At 39.6% G+C, this 22,517-nt stretch overlaps 1 protein-coding gene across 1 annotated transcript in view; it reads left to right on the top strand.

Annotated features, from left to right (window-relative positions):
- Positions 1–528: 528 nt before the first annotated feature.
- Positions 529–22,517, top strand: part of ephb6 (eph receptor B6) — a 37,467-nt gene continuing 15,478 nt past the window's right edge. The window contains exons 1-5 of the mRNA XM_030157892.1: positions 529–659; positions 11,500–11,564; positions 16,407–16,679; positions 18,536–18,705; positions 18,795–19,090. Of these exons, the coding sequence (XP_030013752.1) occupies positions 554–659; positions 11,500–11,564; positions 16,407–16,679; positions 18,536–18,705; positions 18,795–19,090 (910 nt within the window). The 5' untranslated portion in view covers positions 529–553. The remainder of the gene's footprint in view (positions 660–11,499; positions 11,565–16,406; positions 16,680–18,535; positions 18,706–18,794; positions 19,091–22,517) is intronic.

The raw sequence follows: 22,517 nt of genomic DNA, 5'->3' as shown, positions 1-22,517 counted from the left end.
AAAGAAAAAAGAAGTATATGCCACAGCTTGAAAAATGCAAGTTAGCACAGTGTCCAAACATGTGAGGGATGCCACAGTTTCAGACTCAGTCTACTGGGCAGCACCACCTAAATATGTGCAAGCCGGAAAGGACGTTGATAGACACGTCTAGACGGTTATTTATAAAGATCAGACAAAGTAGCTTTATTAATTTTCCACCACTTTCAGCCTCTCCTCCACTTTGTTTATTCTTGCTTGTTGTTGATTCTGTCTTTGTTTCTGTCACATATAAAAAGTCTCTCCCACTCTCGTGCATTCACTCTGTCTGATGTGTTCTTGCCCTCGTCTCTTTGACAACAGTGTTTTGTTTACTTCCTCACTTGGCAGTATTGTATGTGCTGTCTATTTTGCTCTGTAAATATTTTTCTCCTTCTCTCATCCCTCCATTCATCCACCCCCATTCTCTCTCTCTCTCTCTCTCGAATAAAGGGAGCAAACAGACTCCACCCCCTCTCTCACCCCCCTCTCTCGCTCTGTCACACACTCACTCTATCTCCCTCTTTCTCTCTCTTTCATGCTCTCTCCCTCCCTCTCTTTCTGTCAGTGTCATTCTGTAGTGGAGATGTGGAGTGTCTTTCTGTCTCTTTGCCTGTTTCTCCAGCCTAATTCAGCTGAGGAAGGTAAGAACTAACTTTAACTTTAATTTACGTACATCTGGTCTGTGATTCGCTTGATGGAGGGCTCACACAGCACTCTCATCATGTGCTTGTAGTGAGTCTACAAGTGAGGAGGGATGGACACTTGGTATGTTGCTGTAGGAGGTCTTTAAGAATGTGCTTCTCTGGGAATTCAAGGCATTTTGACAATGTGTGAAAGTGTGACATACAAGGCCGTAGCAGCAGCAGAAAATTTAATTCATTCTAATTTTTGGGGCTCCACCTCCAATCTGGGACACCCTGAATAATTATCACCTTTTTCCTGTTAACACATCCCTCAGTCTGTGTTACTTTGTGCACTTTGTGTGTGGTTTTATGCAGAGTGTGTCTGTGTGTGTATATGTATGGATGTGCTTACGTGTGCCACTGTGGTAGCACATCAGATAGGACTTTGTTGGCATGGCAGTGCCAGGTGCATGCTGTGGCCCATCAAGCTCCAGCAACAAAAGAATATGGAAATAAGGCATAGGGCAAGTGAATAATAAGTTGCATTACCCGTTTCTCATTTCTTATGTACTCCGTGCCCCCCCATTTCTCCTCAGCCTGGTGTCACTTATGACCTCACAGATGTGACAGTCAGAGACCCCTGCCCTGCTTTGTGGCTGTTGTCAGTGCCCCATCTCTCCACTGTTTTATCACTAGATGTGTCCTCTACTTTGCTCTCAGCTTTGCACACCGTGTTTACAGAAATGCAAACATTATGTGTCTTATAATATGGACAGTGAGCTGCAAACAGAAAGAGAACGAGAGTGTAATGTGTTAGTGGTGGTGGTGGTGGGGGCAAATGGTTAACTGGCTCCATCATTAAGTGTTTCTGTCAGATCAGAGTGGGCTGACTTGAGAAACCTGAGCATTAATTTGATGACTCAGACTGCTTTTATATGTCTTCTTGTGTGTATGCATCTGGTCATACAGTTATGAGCAGAGCTTTATAGGTGCATGCCAGCAGAAACGTCAGCCTATACATAGCTCCTGCTCCTACATCCTGTCCCCAACACTTGAGAGGGTTTCAGCAGTCAGCACGCAATTACTTTGAAAGGATCTGGATGCATGTTGGAAAGCGCTGCAGCATGCACCTGTTCACACTTATTCCCCCTCGGCTTTGGTTTGCTGCGAGGTATACGCGTGTCAGTAGTAGTCCATGACAGAGGTAACTTATATGTCAGCCTCATGCCACAGATTCGAGCTGCTTTGTAACAGATGGCCTGGACAAAGATGAGACAGAATGATTGAGAGGGAGAGAGGCTGCACAGTGCTACTGGCCTACTGACTCTGCCTGTAATTGAAATAGAGCTCCACATAATACAGTATTAACCCAATAGCATGGGCGTTCATACAAATCCACATGAATTACAACATCTAGTTATGTCAGGAAGGGAGGATTTGGTGTCTGTCTCAGCTTTGATCACAGTAAATGATGTGTCTGTCTGGACTGACTGGCTTTAGATGCCCATTAACTGATGGTGTGTTTACTGTCTCTTTCTATTGTTTATTGTCTGTCTACTGCCTTTTAAGTCGCCTATATCCCTGTATTTGTCACTAATAACACACATTCTGTCATTCAAACCCTGAGATGGTTTTGCACTTGTGAGAGCTAGTTTTCAGCTTCTTTGCTCGCAGAAAAACTACAAAATGTGTGAGTGACAGGACATTTGATTTATCACATTCACATGCTGGCGGTGTAAGTGTTGATGCGTACACCCACATGCATTGTTGTTGTGAGGTGTTGATGTGAAGCCACATGGCTGGCCTCTAAATTGTTAGATCTGTGTCTGTTGCGTGTTCACATTGGATTAACACACTACACTGACTGAAGGGGCATCCTGCACAGGAGGAGACACACCTGATGCCCCTCAGCATTTCACCTCATGGATGACTGGAGCTGCAGTGATGCTCACTCAGCGGAGTAGATCCAGAAATTAACCTTGTTTCATTAGCCTAGCGTAACTTTGCCCAGTGGAAGTAACATGGATGATTTCATAATTCATAGATAAGTGGCAAAACCCCAGTGCGAGGAATTTGAATGTGTGATACATTCAAAGCCTTACTTAAGAACAAGCACAGAAGCACTGGCATCACTCAACAAATACCTCAAATAGATCAGAAAAAAAAGCTAAGAAAAAAAAAAATAATAATAATTTTTTTAAAAAGTATAGGAGACCATTTAAAAGAATTAGAAATAGTCTGTTGCAATTAATATATTCATCATGAATATTTGAATTTTTTTTTTTTTTTTTCATACTTTATTTACAAAATACTGTATACACATATACCAGAACATGGCATGGAGAAAAAAACATAATGCTCGAGGTGAGGCAGGAAGAAATAAAATACAATTACATAAATAGGTAAGTAAATTAGATAAAATAAAAGTAAAGGAATAAACAAGAAGAGAGAGAAAAAATAAATTACAACTTAAATTCTTCCCATAAGGCTTTAGTCTTCACAGCTTTAGGGTTAGTGCAAAAGTTAAGTGTGTCTTGATAGGATTTCAAATAAGATTTAAAGACCACAAAGCTGGGTTTCTGATTGGCAAATTTTCTTGTATGTATATGAAATTTAGCAAATAAGGAAATGAGATTAAGAATAAACAATTTCCGAACAGGCAAGTCAGTAATAAAGAAACCAAATAAAATATCTTCAATTTAGAAGTTAAAAGAAATATCCAGCTTTCTATTTAAAAAAAAAAGATTGATATCACACCAAAAAATTTGACAAAAGGCACATTCCCAAATCAAATGAGTTAATGTTTCATCCGAATTATGACAAAATGAGCAAAAAGGGTCAACATTGATCTTATACTTTATCAGAGTTGAATTAGTTGGATAACACCTATGTAACAGTTTTAAAGTTACCTCTCTCACTTTATTCGAAATAAAAAAACTTCCTTGATAATAACCATACCTTTTCCCATTCCACATCAGAATATAAATTACTCCAAAAAAAGATGGAAGTTGGCTTACAAATTGTATTGAATATTTGAATTGGTAAAGGTAGAGCTTATTATAATGACTCTATAGTGTTGCACAGCTTAATGACACATCATATACATATAATAGATAACAATATGAATACGGAAAACAATCTGAAAAATTAGATAGAAGCAGCAGTGCTTGCATTTAGTTAGAAAAAGGTTAAAGGTTGATGTATAAAATAGAGTACTTCAAATAATTAGTTGCATTTGTGAGCAACTAGCTCACTTTTAGTGGTAAAAAATAACATTTTAATCAGTTATAGTAAAATTATATGGATGTTAATCCATAGTTTTTTTTTTTTCAGGATTTGAATGGACTAATGTGGTCAGGTGAGTTTTCTTCCAGGTTATAGACAGGTTCTTTATGTATTAGCCGCAGGAAAAGTGAAAGTCAGAAACGGTCTGTTACGCTAAATGCCTATTTCAATAAGTCTTCGTGTCATATAAAAATCAGTTTCATTTGTTCAGTGTTGAAAGATATGTTAACAACTTCTAAATGAGAACAGGTGTGACAGCTAATATAGTAGCTAACTGCTGTGTGCAGTCAGCCGTAATGCTAACGTTAATCTTGCTAGCTAACTGCTAAAGGACTGTAAATGTCTCCAAAATATACTGACTGTCTGTTAAAGTCAGCTGGTTTTGGATGTCTACATGTTAACATTAGAATATAATGTTCTGTGACTGTGGATTTTGGAGTATAAATGTACTTCATGCGCAAGTGAGTAATGCTATCTAAAGTGAGCCATTAAATAAGTTAACTAATTTTATTTATGTTATTTCATCATTAAAGTAGCTAATACAATAATTGTAATATCTCCTCATTTACATTGTTAAAGTAACATGTCCAATACATTTTATGAAAGGTGAGGAGTTTCTATAGGCTACAGACTATAGCTAATGCACCCTGGAACAAATGTTATATTGGACTAACTTGACATATAAAAATGTAGTTGACTTGTGGTAATTAATTGTCCATAACATTAGGGAGGTGAGAAACCATTGATTTCCTTTGCAATGCAAGTAAAACAGGCTGGGAACACAACAGCACTTATATAGTTACTACTAATTTAAAATTATTACAGTGTCATTGAGTATTGGCAATGAATGCCCATTTCAGCTTAATGGGTGTCAAAATAATAATATAAATAATAATAATCTTATCTGACAGCAAATGAGACAATCAAAACAGCAAGTCTGTTAGCAATAAACCAAAAAATAGTTTTACAAGTCTTACAGGCAAATACTTAATAAAAAGTAAATTAAACAAAAATTGGTACAGTCAGCACCCAATAAAGGAAGAGGCTCAAGATATGTGATTTATATGTGATTGAACTGATGATGATGATGATGAGGAGGAGGAGGAGGAGGAGGAGGTGATGCATTCACTTAAAGCCATCGTCATAAGTTGCTTATCTTTAGCTCCACCAGAGCCATTATGACATTTAGTTATTTCATTAATTCATTACAGTATTTCTTTATGTCATTTTCAAATATTTATTCCTAGTAATTGAATCAAAATGCATCTGTAAGAATCTGTAAGAATACCTGAAACGGCTGTATTTTGACCATAAAACACATTTATTGAACTGTAGTTTGCATGCAGAGCAGCAGAGAACCAGCCACTGCAATATTCAGATTAGATCCTGTAATATTGTGGTGTCAGGGATAAACACATTTGCACTACAATACTGAGTTTGTACGTCTTTTAATATAAGAATCAACTCAAGAACAGGGAGTACTGGGGTTAGAACTAATTGGATTTATCAGTATTTCAGTAGTGATTAGGACTTCGAGCTAAATATATCTACATCAGCCTGTATAAACTTTGTGCTGTGTTGACATTTTCACTTTAAGGTCATTTCACCTGCCCTCACTTTAACTGGGTTTAAATGAGTATTAGACAGATCATTATCTCTATCTGGGTGTCATAAGCTGCCTTTCAGGACAGTATTAATTAACCACAGTGTGATAAGAAAATAAATGGCATGCTTGTCACAGTGGGAGTGCAGTAAGACGGACGCCTTTACACAGCTATAAGGACTTTATGTTTGACACTATTTTAGTTTGTCATTTTTAAAAGCAGCCTAATTTTCTGTGGCTGTTTGCTATTGTGTGCTGAGAGTGCTGTAATGACATTAGGCCGCTTTTCCTCAAATGAATCACACATCTGCCATTTGTGATATGAGTGGTTGAAGCCCTCAGGGCGGCTGGCAGCCAAGGCTTTCTGCTTTGAGTCAGTCAGTGTCGTGGCTGATAGCGTCACAAATAATATGCCTGTGTGAACAGGCAACGAGTCAGAGCCAAAATGTAACTCAAAAGATGAACGCCTGGTATGGACTGCTGTGGCACTGGAATGCAGTTTACAGTTTTGGATTTCACGTTAAGCTGCATGTGGCAGTTTGGGTGTTGTCATCTACCAAATGATGTGAGAACCAAGTTGGATTGTTGATGGCTTCTTTATTGAGAAGTGACACAATGGGATTAGGTGCTCTTCTCATGTAAATTTCTTCGTTTTAGCTGTTGAGGGTGGAGATTAAAGTCAAGATATGTCTGTGATGATTCTTACTTTTTTTAATGCCTTTTTTACAACATCATTTTTTAACTTCTTGTATTAAATTCTCTGATTGGAGCTTATTTTCTGATTTGTTTCTCCTCTTTGTGTTGTGGACCGAGCAGGATGTTCAAACATTTTATAGAACAAACAACTCATCAGTTAATTGAGAAGGAAACAAAATCAGATTAATTTACAATGAAAATAATCATTAGTTGCAGCCCTATTAAACTCACTGCTGTGCCACTTTTGTAGTGAAGGTTTTGATCCTTCATTTTCTCTCGGCACTCATCATCTCCATCAAGTGCAGAAGGAGGGATAAACCTCTCCCCTGTGGCATTGTTAGGGAATATTTTCCATGTTTTTTTCATAGTGTTTATACAGTATTGTTAAAATCTGTCGTAATTCCTTCTTGCTTGCAAATTCTGCGATTTTCTAGGATCAGAAGTTGCTCCAAATGTGTCATGTTAGCTGTCTGTCCAGGGTTTGTTTTCCAGGTAAATATGCCACCACCTGTAAAGTCTTCCAGTGTTTAACCAGTTGGACTTTTATACAAATGCCTTGCAAGCAACAAGTCAGTTTTCATGAAAAAGAGCAACATCCCCCTACCTGCTCCTGTTGCTGCCTGTTCAGCTATTCATTGCTCTGTCATCTAACCTGGCTTTAGTGCTGTTTATTGCAGCAGCACTTTCATTTGGCTTAACCGCCAGAGACTTTTTGATAACTCCTTTTGACATGTGCATGCTTATTTCTGGAATCACGTTAATCCCCCTCCTTCCTCGCCCTCCTCCCGCTGCCTCTCTGTCTTGGCGTATCACTCTCTCCCTGTGGTTGTTTGTAATGATGGTTTTGTGTAGGCCTTGCCCTTGACTGACTGTCTGTGGGTGGGAGCATCTGGAGCGGATAAAGAATGGGTGGAGATGGACAAAAAAGACAAAACACAACCTGACCACTGCTGGAATTTTTTTGTGTGAACACATACACGTGTGTAACTTGTTGGTGTCAGTTGGTGACTCAAGTAGTGTTTTTAGATGCATTTTCTTTACTCACTAAACAATGGTAAGGCATTTTACACCTTTACACACTCAGAACATCTAGTTTGTGTTAATATTAACACTGAAAGTCTATGTGGCGCATTGAGGGGCTCGATTGCCTGAAAAACATGTGATGAAGTAGCTTACATCTGCCATCAAAGAGGCGTGACATGAGCGACAGCATTACACTCAGTGCTGGAGAGTGTCAGTGCATGCATGGTCACACAGAGTGGAAAGTGTGGAGCCAAGAGAAATGTCGGAGAGGGTCACTCTGCTGAAGTGAACACTTCACGGGTAGAGGGGACCGCCATGAACTAATGCAGGTCACCTCTAAATAGTGGAAAAGAGCATTTCTACACCCACATCACTGATAGAGAAGGGAAAAGAGTTAAAGAAGCACATTAATATGCACAAACACGATCTTATCCTCCACCTCTTTTTTCATCTCATAATCTTACCTCTTTCTCTTCGTTTCACTCCGTTTTTTTTTGTCAAAGTTTCACAGCCCTTCCCAAACAAACACCAGATCAGGCATCAATAATGGAGCAGTGCGTTTCTCCTTATTTAACGTACAGAGATGCCTGCCCTGCTGTCACTTTTTAGATAAATAATACACACATTGAAAGGGGACAGGGATCGGAGGACAGGGGACAGGATGGAGGTAGGAAAGGGGATATTGAGTAAAAGTACAGAGTGGAAACAAGTGAGCTCTATGCATTAACACAGCACTCAGATGCAGATTGCGGACTCAGCACTCCTCTGAACTGTCAGGGACAAACTTTGAGTGTCTCAGCCCCTCAGATGGACCAATAGTAGACGGGCTGTAGCACTCTGTGAGCAAAGAGGGCTTGCCGGAGAGTTAAATAAAGAAATAAAGGGGCTTTTACCGCTATAAAATGTCCCTCTCTTTTGTTCATGATACTAGAACCTGTCTGAGCTAAACCTAATCTTTGAAAGGTGTATAACACACCATGCAATGCGCATCTTAAGATGTCACAGTGAATAATTCAACATGCTAATGTCACGCAATGAGACATGCATGGAGCCCTTTGAACACTCCATGTAATCTTCATGTACAGGTTTCCCCTGGAAAGACAGAGGCAGTGCAAGGACCTGGTCCCAGAGCTCCACAACGGGAGGCTAAATAGTTGAAGCATAAATATTTATGTCAAACTAGTTTGGTATATATTATTTATGTATGACTATGCCCTGAAGCAGAGGGTTAATTGAATCTGGAATGACACATTTGCAGCGTTTGTGGGCATGTTCTTATCGGATAAAAATAGGATGGCGTTTAATGAGGTCATGATAAGTGAGTGTGCATTTAACTCATGATATGTTTATGCAGTCAGTGATCATTAGTTACTTTGACAAATGTAGGGGAACGAGCAGATGAGATAGATGATGAAGAGACAAAGGATGGAAAACAAATCAATACAATGTTTCCATGTCATCATACATCAGCTTTAATCTATTGATGAGAAAATCCAGTACGTGTCCTGCTCAGTTCTCTTTGTACTTTCTAAGTGCTGCAGTTAAGTACAAATTTGAGGTACTGGTAATTCACTAGTGTATTTGCCTTTTATGCAGTTTTATGCTTCTACTCTGCTACATTCCAGGGCAGTAGATTCACTTCACTACATTTGTCTGATACCATTTGTTTGATTACAGTTTTTCATCCAGTTCTTGTCCATTCCAAATGTGTTGATTTTGAGTGTTTGTAATAAACTGAAGGATTGAGCATTCCTTTATGTGTTGACACAACTCTCCTCCTTCTAAACCTAAATAACTCTTTAAAAACCCTCTTAGATTAACTGGAAAATGCATTGTCACAGTTGAAAACATGCCTTTTTTTTTCTATGCTTACCCTGCTTCTCGTATGACATGGATGCGACAAACATATGATGATCTCACAGAATATGATGCATCACTCTAGATTAAATTTCCCAACAACATATGATGTAGTTCAACTGAGCAGATCCTTAAACATCTACAGCAGTGAAATGGAACATACACATGAGCATGAATCCAGAGAGACCGTCTGGAAACAAAACACTGACAGGGACCATTTTACTGCACAGCATTGACTTTAATTTATCATACTTAAGGGTTTGCTGATACTATTAGTAAAATGGTTTAAATGCAGAACTTTTATGTGTAGTTTAGTATTTTTACAGTGTATTATTAGTACTTTTACTTAGGTTGAGAATTCAAACGCTTCTACCACTAGTTCTGCTTCAGTCCCTTCATTAAACAAGGCTGGGAAGGTGTGTCACCTACATAAATCATCATTCTTCTGAAAGGTTTTAGACATCTCCGCCTGCTGGATTTAGTCTTCTCCCTATAGCTGATTTTATCCTGATCAGCTCTGTGATTCCAGCCGCCAAGCTGTCCAGACATACGCTGCACCCGGCTTCTCTAAAACTATTTATTCTGAGGCCTGTGGCTGAATGTAATCCGTAGCTGTCACAGTCCATTTGTATTCTTTTCTCGATACAATTCATATCACTCAAAATCCTGGAGGACTTCCATGGAAAATGTGTGAATTGAGTAAGATTGACATAAAGACAAGCTAGTGGGTGAAAACAGACTGGAGGAGGGGGAATAGAGGTGGGATTGAATGACAGATTTGTAGAGTCTCCATCTGTGGGTATAATCCTAAAAAAAATCACTTTACAGCACAGTCAGAAAATGGGATGAGGAAAATTCATGCCACTAGCCACAAATGATATCAGGTTTTTATTATTTGTTTGTTTTGTTAATCAGAATAAAGGCAGAGGGAGTCAGTGTGTGTCGAAAATCTATACATGAGTGTGTTAGATAAGGACAGACATAGAGTGAAATGGACATCAAGGTATGTCAGTGGGTTGCTGGCGTTTTTATGAGGCAGGGTTCCTTTTCACATCCCATCCTGTGTCTGTGATGATTATGTAGATATCATTTTTCTGTCAGTCTTTGTCTGGTTGTCACAGAGAGAAAAAGAGCCCCTTTTCTCTCTGGCGGAAAATTGTGTGACATGAAATGGAACTGAAAGCAAAAAAATTGTATGATACAATGAGGAGAATTATTTATTTGTAAACAGGCAGATTGCTCTTGCCCTCCTTTGTGTTGCATGTACCTATGTGTGTCTCTGCGCATAAGTGTACTGAATACAGCTCTTTAGGTGATTAGTGTTGTGCATGATGAAATCAGGCAGTGTGCATTTTTCTCCATTAACTCCATCTGTGCAAGCTTCACGACCTGAAGTCTGATGTTTTTGCCACCTCTGCGTACACGACAAACTTTGGCTCGCGTTCAATCAGTGTCTCCTCAGCAGAACTGAGCGCAGACGGTGCCAGACTGAAGGAACGGCAGCCACCGTGGTTTTGGAATACTAATGGAAAATTCAAGGGCTTCAGCTCTGTGTGGGAAGCTGCCATGTGTCAGCACGCAGCACTCAGCATTAAAGTCACTTTGTGTGGGTCTGCATGTGTGATTTCTTTGCCAGTTAGGTTTTTAAAGCACTTAAACTAAAAGCAAATTATGGCAAAACACACTCCAACGTCAAACTCAAATGCTATTCTTGTGCTTTCAGGATACATGACTGGAAATGAAAAAGTTACTATTAAAACCCAAAACAAAAAGAGGACAACACTGAACATATCATCACAAATAATGAAGGTTCCCCTACAAACTACAAGCTGCATCACTTTGCAAAGTTTCAAGAAAATCTGACGGAAATCATTATGGCTTTTTAAGGTTGGAAAATTTGACCTTTAATCATTGTGGCCTATCAGGTCAGTCGCATTAATTTTCAAACTCCAGAACATGGTGCCAAAATCCATCATTACTCATGATAGCTTATTAGGTTCGACAGAGGCAAACAGCTGGAGCCCTTCCTGATTTTATTACATGAGGGAAAAAATCAAAGAGCAGTGCGAACAAAACTTGGACCTGTTCCATATTCAGCAAACCAGCTTCAAAGTAATTGTGGTGCTTAACAAAACGATGAAAAATGCAGAAAAACTTCTCTCCAAAAATATGACAACTTTGTGAAGTTTATCTCAGTGTCAGCATCACTGGAGTGAATCCATATTTCAGGTCCCGATAGCATCATAGAGCCAAAAAGTCTGCTGTACTTCAGCCCTGAGAGACTGATTAAAAATTCTGTTTTGCAGTCTTTATTCTTTTTTAGTTCTCTGTGCATATAGGTTGAATCCATTAAAGCAGCTAATTTGTGTTTGTCTTCTCTTTCTCACCTGTCAGTGATGCTGCTGGACACAACAGAATCTACCTCAGAGCTGGGCTGGACCACCTATCCAGACACCGGGGTAAGCAGAGAGAGCGTTTACTGTCGATGTGCTTTCCAGCTGTTGAAGCATTAAAGCCTAACTGCCTGATCAAATGTGTTAACCACATGTTACACACATTATAATGGATGGACATAATCACAATGTTTGTTCGCTGTTGAGGTATAACTAACATTCATAACACTGACACTAGATTTAATATAGTTTTATACAGATATGCTGTGGCATTCATTTATTAAAGTTTAATTTTTTGCTTAAAGGGGTCATATTTTGTTAAGCCCACATTTTTTAGTCTTTGGTACATTTATTTGTGTATTTTGAGACCCTAATAGTTCAAAAAGTTTGAATTTGAACCCTCCAGGTGCTGCAAAGCTATCTTTATATTAATTTTGGCAAAAATCAAGTGGATTTCTACAACCTGTTTTAATTCCTGCTTAATTTGTTACGTCTATAACTAGTTATGTCACAACATTTGCACATATAAGGTCAAGATGTCTGACGAACATTTCTCCGAATATGCTGTAACTGTTTGTCAGCAGCAGCAAGTATAGTCCATACTGAAAATATGTCCAAACTTGAAGCCGATTACCTAAAATGTTCAGTTGTTGGTTGAATGGGACACAGCGGCACAGCCAACAACCTGGAGGGGGTGGGGTGTGAAGTGGCTCATTTGCATTTAAAGGGCCAGCGCTCAAAATGACCTTTCTTGTGTCATTACTCAGAAATAGGGTTGAAGATGGACCTGTGGAGTTGAATTAATGAAGAATTCAGACCCAAGCATAGCATTTACAGTTTATGTAGACCACAGGGAAATGTTTTAAAATGCATAATTCCATTTTAAAAAAGCAAAATATCACTCCTTTAAGTTACTCGGATGAAGAGTATTGGCATTAGATTATACATCCCACTGACTTTGTGAAGGTTTATTCGCACAATAAATGTTTTTGACTTTGATATTGAAAATCCCATCTGGTTTATCTAATAAACCCTTTATTTATTATTGTGTTTTATGAATAGTAAATATAACAGCAAATACTCAAGCACCTTATAAGTTGTTGAATTCCATAGTTTTCTGGTTATGTTGTTAAGCTAGTCAGCCAACATAAAACCTCTGGACTATTGAAGTCTGTTTAAAGCAAAGAAAGTACAAACACAGCAACACAAAAAATCAACTCAGCACTATTCATTTTCGCGGGTTCTCCCACTGTAGTTTTGTTTGTGTTTTAGACGTTTTACTGCTGCATGACAGATATACGTTAACGAGTACAGCTTTGAGACAGGTTTAAATGGTTTAACTCGACCAAAGTCAGTTGTGCGATCATTAAAAATGATTCTGATTAATCGTGAGTTAAAGTCAGGGTTAATATCTATCAGATCGTTTGACAAAGGGCAGACAGGAAGTGAAGCCTGAGAGTAACAATACTGAAGGCTCAATTGCCCCTGAGCTCTTTTATATTGGTCTCTATTGTGCCATGATTGAACTGTAGATCTTCCATTCTTCAACTGCTTTTTAGTTTTAAGGGCTTCAGATCCCCTTGAGCCGTGTAAATACAGCTTGTGTGTGTGTGTGTGTGTGTGTGTGTGTGTGTGTGTGTGTGTGTGTGTGTGTGTGTGTGTGTGGTGCAATGTGTGTTGCGTGACTGTACCAGGGTCAACTTGTGGGTCAGCTAAATTCATTCGTCTGTGAGTGATTGTGGCTCAGTTCTAATATGGCTCATAATTACACACATACATTGTCGTCTTTGTCGTCTTCCTTGGAATAATCACTCGAAGTACATCTGAGAAAGCATAGCCTGTTACTGTGGGGGAAATTCCTTTACCAATTACTCTACTGACACACAATAATATTTTTCTTCTCAGACCCCTGTCCGTACAAGGAAAATATGTTCAAACATCTAATATATATAGAATATCTAACTATGCGTGACATGAAAACAAATCAGCTACTCTCATACATTTCAATTTGGCTGACAAGAGTGACCAGTAGTAGCCACAGATTCACATGTTGGCAGCTCAAAAAGACCGAAAGAAAATACGGTAGTCTTTAACTAACATCTGGCAAACATACCCACTCCCACAGCGCCTTTTATCTCACTTTACACTAAACTTCGGTTTTATGCGCTGTCATTATCACCACAGTCTGGCCTCCAGTGTCAGGTCTTAATTGTACATGATGTTTGATTAATTAGTGGCTCATATGTGTGGGGAATTTATGAACCGTGATGGCAGCTGCAAATAGGATGCCGTCCATTTATTTACACTGCATGTGTATGAGTGTATCAGTGAGTCAGGCATTTGCATGACTTTTTTTTCTTTATGGTCCCTGGATGAGAAGTGCTTTTGAGATGGAGATATGGTTATTTGACCTGGGGCATCAAGCTGAGAGAAGTAGAAAGACAGACCAAGAGAGGAGGGGGGAAGAAAGAGGGAGGTTTAGTGTGCATTTCAGTGTGCATGTACGTTCTTTTTTTAACCCTTTCCTCATTTTTCTCTGCATTTCCCATCTTTTTCTTTTGCTTCAGGCTCTTTTTCTTCCTTCACTGCACTCTTCTGGTTCTTTTTTTTTTTTTTTTTTTTTTACATTTTCTATTCTTTTAACTTACTGACAAGCAGCCCTCCTGCCTCTTTGTCTCTGCCCCTCTCACTCTCTTTTAATCTTTCCTCCTTTTGCCCTTCACAGTCCCAGTGCCACTGGGTCTCTGTCTCTCATTCTCCCTTTTATCCACCCCACTCACCCCTACCCCCACCACTGTGTCTATTCTGCCCCTCATTTCCCTTCAGTGTCAAAGCAGCAGGGATCTCCCTACTCTGTACTGTAGTGTATTTTCCCTCCCCTTGTTTTCAGTTGCCATTCCCTCATTGTGCGTTGCCTTTGTGCATTTGAACATGCATATGTCCTGCAGTAAATGTGCATGTCTATGTGTTTGTGTCCACGGCTGTGTCCAGAGACCTGCCCCTCCCTATCCTCTGTCACTGGAGAGATTGCGTGGCATTTCGGTTCAAATTAAATCACAAAGATGAGTCGTTCTTTCTTTTTTTCCCTTCCCAACACTCCATCCACCCCTCCTCCCCAATCTGCCCTGTTTCTTTTTTTCTTTACAAGGGAGAAAACGAGACGGGGAGAAACAGGGAAAGGAGCAAGAGGGGGAGGTGGGGGTGTTCGGATTTGGGGTCAAAAACAAATGAAAGCTGTGTTTCTTCTCAAAACTTCAGATGCAAACTGCACACAATGGCTCACATAGATTCCAGGGCCCACTTTAGGCCACTGTGTGTACCTGAAAGTCTCTGTCTTTTATTTTCTCTGTCACAACCGGCACACACATACACACTCAGTTACACTTTTCTCTCTCAGCGACACTCTCCCTCAGCATCCCTCCACCCCAGCATGTGCTCCCTGCTATCCCCTCCATCCCTCATTCCCATGTCTGACAGGGAATGAATCACTGCCTGTGAGAGGAAAAACTGTCCTTTCACTCCATTAGACTGACACCGCTTCAGACTCTTTCTATAAGCTCACTGATCTTATCATTATTCCAATTCGACCCAATATGAATGCACTCTCTCATGTCTGATGTACAAAGATTTTTGTTCATAGGCAGTCAGAGCCACACAGAGAAAGAGACTCGAACATGCAGAGATACAAACACAGAAACACACACACGCCAAATGCACCCTGATAGGGTGTCAGGACCTTTTGTCCCCTTGCCATTGTTGCAGGGAGAATAATGATGATGAGGCCTAATACATAATTCCTCTGTGTTACAACAGAAAAGGGCCTGCTTGTCACTCACGGCTATACAGGCTTAAAGCAGAGCCTTTTCATCTTTACAGCTACCGTACTGTATAATTGGTGAAACTAAAACCTGCGCCTACATTTACATTTTGACTCATCTGACAGCCTCATTCAGAGATGTCTCTCAGTTTTCTCCTTCAAGGTGTCACTCGCATCTTTTATCCAGATCCTTTAGTACATCTTCATGTTTTCAGCGCCCCTAAAAATATGACAAAATGTGCTTGTCTTATTTCGCAGCAGCTGCCACGAATCAGACACACAGGCCACCTGTCAAATGCAAACAATGGGACAAATGCAAATGCCAGAGCAGTGCAAGGGAGAAGCAACGCACATGTTATTTTAGAAAACTACGCTGTTGTTAATATACTATGATATTATAATGCAAAAACACATCGAATAAAAAATGCCTATGTAATCTTTTACCTCATGGTTTGCGCTGTCTGAACATTCAAGGATCAGCTCTTTCAGTTTGCCAAAAAAATCACACTTCTCTGTTGGCTACAGACATGTCTAGCCACGCAGATAATTTTGGATTTTGTTTGATGAGGATAAAAAATATGGGTCTATGTGTGCTTTAAAACCTAGTGTCCTATTTCCTGTTTCCACTACAGCAAGAAATAGCTTTTTTAAGAACTATTTGAGAACCCCCAGTGTTAATTTTTTTAATTTTAAGAGGCTTTTGAACAAACTTTATCTCTTGATCAAAAGATGGTTAAAGAGAAGCCACATCAACAGCTTTTAACTTGTGTATCCAAACCTTTGTGCGTGTTTCCTTTAAAACTAAACTGTAAAATATGGATGAATGTCACTGAGGATGAAGATGTCAAACAACAGTGTGTTCTGCTTGTAAAAGACTGGACCTACATGCCAGTAACTCTAGCAATGTTTTCAATATTTACTTTGTGACATGTAAACTCTCTTTTGAGATACACGAAAAGACTCATAACTGTTAACTAGCAATAAACATACTAGGGTTTTAAGAGTATATACACTGACCTGCTCAAGATCAAGTTGTTCTTTTATTAAGTGAAGTTTACATAAGCTCATATTTTTGTTCCTGTCTCTGTCAGTGGGATGAGGTCAGTGTCATGGACGACCGGGGGAAGCTCATCCGAACCTTTGAGGTCTGTAATGTCAACCAAAATCCCCGGCTTCAAGATAACTGGTTGGCTACGCCTTTCCTGTATCGCCACTCGGCTCCACGGGTATTTGTCACGCTGCGTTTCTCAGTGCGTGACTGCGCCAGCCTACGGTCACCATCACCCACCTGCCGGGAGACCCTCACATTGTACTACAAACAGGCTGATTCACAAAGGGAGCTGGAAAAGACCTGGGTAGCTGAGGTAAGGTGGAAAAAACCTGTGCTGGATTCCTTGAATGCGTATTTTAGTTTGTAAAGTAAAAGAAAGTAATTGACCCTCATGGAAAAAGTGGATCAATGCCATGTGATGTAACAGAAAAATTCTGCCCAAGTTTTTGTCAGTCTTAAGTGTCCCTTCTGGCAGCCACAAATAAGATATTTTCCATCTCCCAGCAACATGTTACAGCAAAACAGACAGTCATTCCTAGCAATTTGCATCACCAGTGAAATGCCCTCTCTTGTTAGACAGCAAAACTTAAAAAAAAACAAAACCCTCAATGCACCAACTTTTAAATTAACAGCTAAATTACAGTTGAATTTTCTTTTTAAACTCTCATAATCCAGGGCTAGGTAGGACTAATTTGGTACTACACAGCTCTATGTATTCCGCAAGAAAAGTTAGTTTAGGGAAGTGTCCCAATACAAACAAAGGGGAAACTGATTTTAGAAAACAGCCTCCTAATTTAACAATGTTAAGTACTTTAGTCAGGATTAGGATACAGGTCTTCTACAAACAAAACGTATTGACAGTTGTTGTTACTTTATATTTCTAAGGGTTACTATAATATCTGAAACTCTTTACTTGTGATTTTTTATTAATCAGTAAAGCACAAATTATGAACAATGATTTCCTGTTCTTCATCAGATGTATTGCTGGTTTGAAGGTGATCTGTAATAGTTAATACAGAAACAAAGGTCTTAATATAGAGGCTAAATGGTTAGGCTGAAAATAACTCATTATTTCTCTGAAATGGTTGTACATGTACACTATACAGCAGTCTAAAGTATATCCCAGGAGCCCAGTGAAATAGTTAAACGAATAAAGAAGAAAAATAACAAAAAAGAGAAAAAACTGACTTTCTGATTATAAGCATCTGAGCACTGATTCAAACTGAGTCATTTCTGTTTCTTCTCAGCTGACTATCATTACTAAAAGCTGCTCTAGGCAAAGAACCTTCTGACAGAATCATTAAATAAAGAAAAATCCAATTTTCATTCTTGTTATTCTGGTGTTTGAACAAAACAACAAAACCTCTTATCATCCCATGACAAGGAATAATCACCATAATCGCTGTTGCAAGAAGAGCTGTTGAGATATATGTCCTCCTTAGGCCACATGTGTATGAGGCACGTTTGAGGTTTACAAAATACAAAAATGTCACTTTGACCTTTAAAATGTCACTGGTGTTCCACTAATTACATTTTAAGGCCTAGAATAAACAACAGTGGCCATTTCACACTCATTGTGGGAAATTTAGTAAACCTCATGAAGCAGAAGCAGCTATGATGTTTCAGTGACACTGAAACTCTAAATTCAACTTTATTTATGGTTGTGGTTAAAATGTATTTTTTCATGATTGTTCTCCTAAACTCCTGGCTCTGAATTGCCTCTGCTACATGTACAGTCGCAGTCAAGGTGGGAGGGGTGCAGTATTTGTATATATGAATGCATTTCTCCTTAGGGAAGTGAGATGCTTTTTAAAAATGCAAATCAAAGCCTGATGAGGAATCAGAGGAGAGTTGCAGAGGAGACGGAAGCAGTGCAGCGCTGAAAGCCTTTGCAGGGACTTGAACACGAACCCCCACCGGGGCCTGCATAGATTTAAGTCACTGTTTACGCTTCAAACTAAACTGATTCATTTTATAAAAGTGCCTGGGAAAAATACAGTAAAACTCTAAGATAACTTCTATCATTTTTTGTCTTATTTTTCTCATTTTTTGTACAATTCTAAACATTTATTGGTTACTTATTTAGTATTATGTGATGTTTATATCTTTAGACTTTTATTTTGGTTTCTATGGACCACCTCTCAGAGTTGACTCATGTCCCCCTTCCAGCCATCCACTGGAGAGAAGGAGACCAGGGAGGGCTGGGTGAAGATTGACACGATAGCAGCAGATAAAAGTTTTTCCAAGGTGGAGCCCAGTTCACCTCACCAGTACCAGCCCAACAGATACAGCCGCATTAATATCAAGACTCGGAGTTTTGCCCCTCTTACACGCAATGGGTAACCACCACTCTAAAAGTCCTGACTGACGTTTTCTTAGTTTCCTCATCTTTACCTGCAGATCATGATAACGTCTGTCCTTACAACAGATTTGTCCTGGCCATCGTTGACAGTGGAGCCTGTGTGTCCCTCATGGGTGTCTCCATCTTCTACCGCCGTTGTCCAGCCACCAGCCTATACTTGGCGTCCTACCCGGCCACTCCCTCAGGGGCGGAGCCAACCGCCTTAGTGCCTGTGAGTGGGACCTGTGTACCTCACAGTAAAGCACAGCAAGGCGCGCTACCTCGCATGCACTGCAATGCTGAAGGAGAGTGGATGGTGCCTGTAGGAGGGTGTGTCTGTGATGAAGGCTATGAGCCCAACCTGAATGGATCTGCCTGCTTGGGTAAGTCCAAGGACAACTGACAATGCAATAAGCAGGTTCAGTCCTGTGCAAATAGTTCATGAAATAATTGTATCATGGTCAAGAAAATTGTCATGCACCAGCATCATGTAATGAGTACTCAGGTATTAAGCAAGACTTAAAAAACATGTGGCAACTACTACTAATACATAATTATATTGGCCATATATTGGTTCTCATACAAAATACTGCCAGTAAACTCCCACATCTTCCCATTAACAGTTTGTAAAGCAGATTATACATTAACAATCTGTTGTCTGCCAGGATAATTAGAGGTAATGTTGAAAATATAATAATACTCCATGTTACTCCATTTTAGACAACATGCAGCTGTCTTCACACAGTGAGAAGCACTCATCAGGACAGATATTTACCCTAAAAAATCAAGTTTGCATAAAATTTGTACCACACATATATTTGAATGAATTTCAAATCAAGTTGTAACTAAGGACTTAAGTATCAGTGTTTGCATCTTCAGCACACATTCAACTTCTGTAACAGTTTAAGACACATTTCAGTTCCTCAGCTAATGATCTGTTGAAAGAAATATAAGATCATAAGAATATAAGACACTTTTTTTGTTCTTGTTACACTACTGTTCTAAAGTCATAGTGTGTCACAGCTATGTGTCCGGGGGGGGGGGGGGGGGGGGGGGGGGTGAGCTGAGAACTGAGGAGTCGTTCCACTGAATGACTCTAGTTTAAGAGGAGTTTTAAGCAATTCCTCTGCTAACATTCAACGCTGGATCTTTGACAGACTCTCTCTGTTGTCTCTACATTAGAGCACATAGTGTGGAGTTAATGTTACAGTACACATTAGTTTGTGGTACGTGTGAAAAGGTGCTAGGAAACGGGTCTGGTTATGCGAGACTACAGATGGGATGGTTGACAGTGTGTTTGTGAGAGAGAAAAAGCAGCACAAGGAGAGGTTGTGCAGATCAATGGACAGTATACAGCTCTACAATGAAAACAGTAGTTGTTGGATGTAACTCTCGTTCTATAAATATATACGTAACCCTTTAACAGACTTTGCTATTTTACCTACTTTAAACAGTGCAAAAATAGAAAATCAATATGTGTCAGTGACTATTGTGGCATGTAGCCCATAAATAAATCAATTTATGAGAAAGGAATACTGTATAGTATTTGATCAAATACAAACTTTTCTGATGAGTTGTCGTCATGATTATTCATTCTGCACAGTGCACTGGTTTTCTCCATGCTGCATTAGCTAAGGGAACAACAGATGGGCAATACATTTTAGCGACACCCTCAGCTAATGCACAACACACTCCAAGTTTCTAATTTAGTAAAACTCATTTGAACTAAAGCATATCTTAAAAAAATACAAATAAATAAAAGCACTAGTCAGCCTGTCGTGATTTCCTGTCAGTTCTCATCTTGGTATTTCCTGAGATATGAAATGCCTGGATCAATACTGAAAGGAGCTGCTGTCAGTTTGATACACAGCTGTGTTTGATGAAGAGACCAGAGGGGAATGAGGGCAGGTGGGTCAGATCAGGATGAAATGAGATGAGAATAAGAGAAACTGTAGCTATCAGATCTTTTATGGTGCTGTAGAGCTGTAGCTCAGTGTGCAGTAGAAAGAACATGTAGACATACTGTTTGGAATACAGGAAAGTTTACAGTCTAAGGATGATGTATTAAGGAATGGGAGGAAGAGCGAAGAGAAGACACACACGTATAAGGGAGTATACAGATGAGGGCTGCAGTATTAGTATTAAGGTCAGCAACTGCAAAACTGGTCAAAAGTGTTCACACTTCTTAAAGAGTGTAAAAGTAGAAAAGGAAAAGAAGTGGAGAAAATGTTGAGAGCTGTCCAGACGAACACGAAGGAATATAGGGAGAAAGCAGGAGGAGGGATAGAGGAAGAGAGGGAGAAAGCCATAGTGAGAGGGATGTGACACATTTAGGTCATGGCGATGTAATGGCCACTCGTCTGTGAACAAGTGACAGAAACCGCAGGGGGAGAGAAGAGGAGTGGAGGGAAAATAGGGAGAGATTGAGGGAGAGTGAAAGATTGGAGGATGCAAGTTAATGACTTAAAGAACTGAGCATGCAAAAATTTCTGAGGGCGCTAAGTGGAAAGAGTTGATGTTGTATGTATCCCAGTGCTGCGAGGGAGCGATACTTGCCTGCTTGGTTTTGGTGATGTACTTTGTCTTACTCCACATACGTCTGTAAACGTCAGGATTACTGGATAGAACTGAAGTCTCCCAGGAATTTTACACCCATAACTGCTCAGCTCCAATACACGGTGGCCCTCAAATTCTAAGAACCTTCAGCACAATTAATTCTCAAATCCTGCCTAGTCAGCTGTGAAATTTGTTCATGCTCTTCTGCTTTACATCTGCACCCAGCCCACCACTTGTGTTTGTCTGCATTTGATTGATATTTACTGACAAATCGCCCCTCGAATCTGCTTGGCTGTGGAGCACAGCCTTCCATGACTGTCTATGAATGATCTTACACATTGCTGCCCACGCTGCTCAGGCTTTTTGTTCCAACTCCCATTTGATTATGTTTTGTTGATCACTTCACTGACTAATGATGTGAATTGGCATCATTACATTGTTGTCCTCTCTGGCTCCCTGGGAATGATGAGAAAAGAGACAGATGGTTAACTGGCGAAGCAGTCGTCAAGGATTATTAACAGTAGCCGCTGCTTGTTGTCAACACAAAGTAGAGCATCCAACTTTCTTAACTTTTTGAGCACGAACATTTTGTTCTTTGAATTAATCACCAAGGACATGCACACTCACGCATACCTCTGCCAAGACCCCACACTCCTGATTCAGACACTCCATCTTACAATATCAGCACCCGTGATGAGAGTTAAGCTCACTTCTGGATCTGCTACAAAATTTAAGGGCTTTCATGAATACCAGTGCCATATTCTTTCATAACCCTGCTGACAGACAACAAGCAAGGCTGTTATTTATATTAATTAACACAAAAACTGTATTAGTTATGGAACAATGGCCATATAGTTTTCACTGTTTCACTAATAGGCTACTTGCTTTCATAGTAATTTGCCCGTGTGTAAATTAATGCAGTTTAAATCCATGTGAGAATATATGCAGCACAGCTTTGCCCCCTCAAGCAAGACATAATTTTTAGGACATAGTCTTATAGTCTTGGACCCACCTCCTGTTATTCTCATGTGAAAATGAGGATCAGTGGTAAATGGCTGCGTTTAACTACACACAGCCCTAATAGCTTACTATTTTTAGACTTAAAGGATTCTCTGTAATGTGTTTCATTTGTGAAAATTGAGTATGATAGCATTTGAAGCAACAGTAAGAAGCCCCAGTCGTTAAAATAAATAAATAAATAAATAAATAAATGAAAAGTCAATGCCAAAGTAGCTTTATCATTACATTCACAGG

The sequence above is a fragment of the Sphaeramia orbicularis genome, chromosome 16 (assembly GCF_902148855.1).
Source record: "Sphaeramia orbicularis chromosome 16, fSphaOr1.1, whole genome shotgun sequence".
Classification (NCBI taxonomy): domain Eukaryota; kingdom Metazoa; phylum Chordata; class Actinopteri; order Kurtiformes; family Apogonidae; genus Sphaeramia; species Sphaeramia orbicularis.
The sequence above is the reverse complement of the archived record's forward strand: the minus strand, read 5'-3'. Positions and strand labels throughout refer to the sequence as shown.